This window comes from Vespula pensylvanica, unplaced genomic scaffold (genome assembly GCF_014466175.1).
Source record: "Vespula pensylvanica isolate Volc-1 unplaced genomic scaffold, ASM1446617v1 scaffold0018, whole genome shotgun sequence".
NCBI lineage: Eukaryota > Metazoa > Arthropoda > Insecta > Hymenoptera > Vespidae > Vespula > Vespula pensylvanica.
In genome coordinates, this window is record NW_025113225.1 from 1,100 (window position 1) to 2,770 (window position 1,671).

Genomic DNA, 1,671 nt, shown 5'->3' on the forward strand with positions numbered 1-1,671 from the left:
GCCACGCCACCCCCTAGCCCCGGAAAGGCCGGCCACGCCACCCCCGTGCACCGGGAAGGCCGGCCATCCCACCCACGCCACCCCCGTGCACCGGGAAGGCCGGTCATCCCAGGCCACGCCAACCCAGGGCAGCGGCAAGGACGGCCACATCAGGCCACGCCACCCCACGGCCCCGGAAAGCCCGGCCACGCCAGGCCACGCCACCCCCAAGCCACGGAAAGACCGGCCACGCCACCACCGGTCCCCGGAAAGGCGGGCCACGCCAGGCCATGCACCCGCGGGCCCCGGAAATGCAGTCCACGGCAGGCCACGCCACCCCCGGGCCCCGAAAAGGCCGCCCACGCCAGACCACGCCACCCCCGGGCCCCGGAAATGCCGGCAACTCCACTGCCGGGCCCCGGAACGGCCGGCCACGCCACCCCCGGGACCCGGAAAGGCCGTTCACGACAGGCCACGCCACACCCGGACCACGGAAAGGCCGGCCACGCCAGGCCACGCCACCTCCGAGCACCGGAAAAGCCGGTCACGCAGGCCTCGCCACCCCCGGGCGCCGGAAATGCCGGCCACGCCACCCCCGGGACCCGGATAGGCCGGCCACGCCAGGCCACGCCAACCCGGCCCCCGGAAAGGCCGGCCACTCCAGGCCATGCCCCCCCGGGCCCCGGAAATACCGGCTACGAGAGGGCACGACACCCCCGGTCCCCGGAAAGGCCGGCCACGGTAAGGTCGGCTACGCCAGGCCACGCCACCCCCTCACCCCGGAAAGGCTGGCCACGCCAGGCCACGCCACCCCCGGGCCCCGGAAGTGCCGGCCACGCCATCCCCGGCCACGGAAATACCGGCCACGCCACCTCCGGGCCCCGCAGAAGCCGGCCACGCCAGGCCACGCCACCCCCGGACCCGGATAGACCGGCCACGCCAGGCCACGACACCCCCGTGCCCCGGAATGGCCGGCTACGCCAGACCACGCCACCCCCGGGCCCCGGATAGGCCGTCCACGCCACGCCACGCCCCCCCGGGCCCCGGAAAGGCCGGCCACACCACTGCTGGGCCCCGGAAAGGCCGGCCACGCCAGGCCACGCCACCCCCTAGCCCCGGAAAGGCCGACCACGCCACCCCCGTGCACCGGGAAGGCCGGCCATCCCAGGCCACGCCACCCCAGGGCAGCGGCAAGGCCGTCCACGGCAGGCCACGCCACCCCCGGGCCGCCCCGATAAGGCCGCCCACTCCAGACCACGCCACCCCCGGGCCCCGGAAATGCCGGCAACTCCACTGCCGGGCCCCGGAACGGCCGGCCACGCCACCCCCGGGACCCGGAAAGGCCGTCCACGCCAGGCCACGCCACACCCGGACCACGGAAAGGCCGGCCACGCCAGGCCACGCCACCCCCGGGCACCGGAAAGGCCGTCCACGCCAGGCCACGCCACCTCCGAGCACCGGAAAAGCCGGTCACGCAGGCCTCGCCACCCTCGGGCGCCGGAAATGCCGGCCACGCCACCCCCGTGCACCTGGAAGGCCGGCCATCCCAGGCCACGCCACCCCAGGGCAGCGGCAAGGCCGGCCACGCCAGGCCACGCCACCCCCGGGACCCGGAAGTTCCGGCCACGCCACCCCCGGCCACGGAAATGCCGGCCACGCCAGCGCCGGGCCCCGGAAGGGCCGGCCACATCA

General features: G+C 76.7%; 1 protein-coding gene across 1 annotated transcript in view; it reads left to right on the forward strand.

Moving 5' to 3' along the window:
* The window catches only part of LOC122637388 (basic proline-rich protein-like), a gene marked incomplete at its 3' end in the record, with an annotated part of 2,540 nt that extends 882 nt beyond the window's left edge, over positions 1–1,658 (forward strand). Inside the window, exons 2-3 of the mRNA XM_043829486.1 lie at positions 18–936; positions 1,233–1,658. Of these exons, the coding sequence (XP_043685421.1) occupies positions 18–936; positions 1,233–1,658 (1,345 nt within the window). The remainder of the gene's footprint in view (positions 1–17; positions 937–1,232) is intronic.
* Positions 1,659–1,671: the final 13 nt, after the last annotated feature.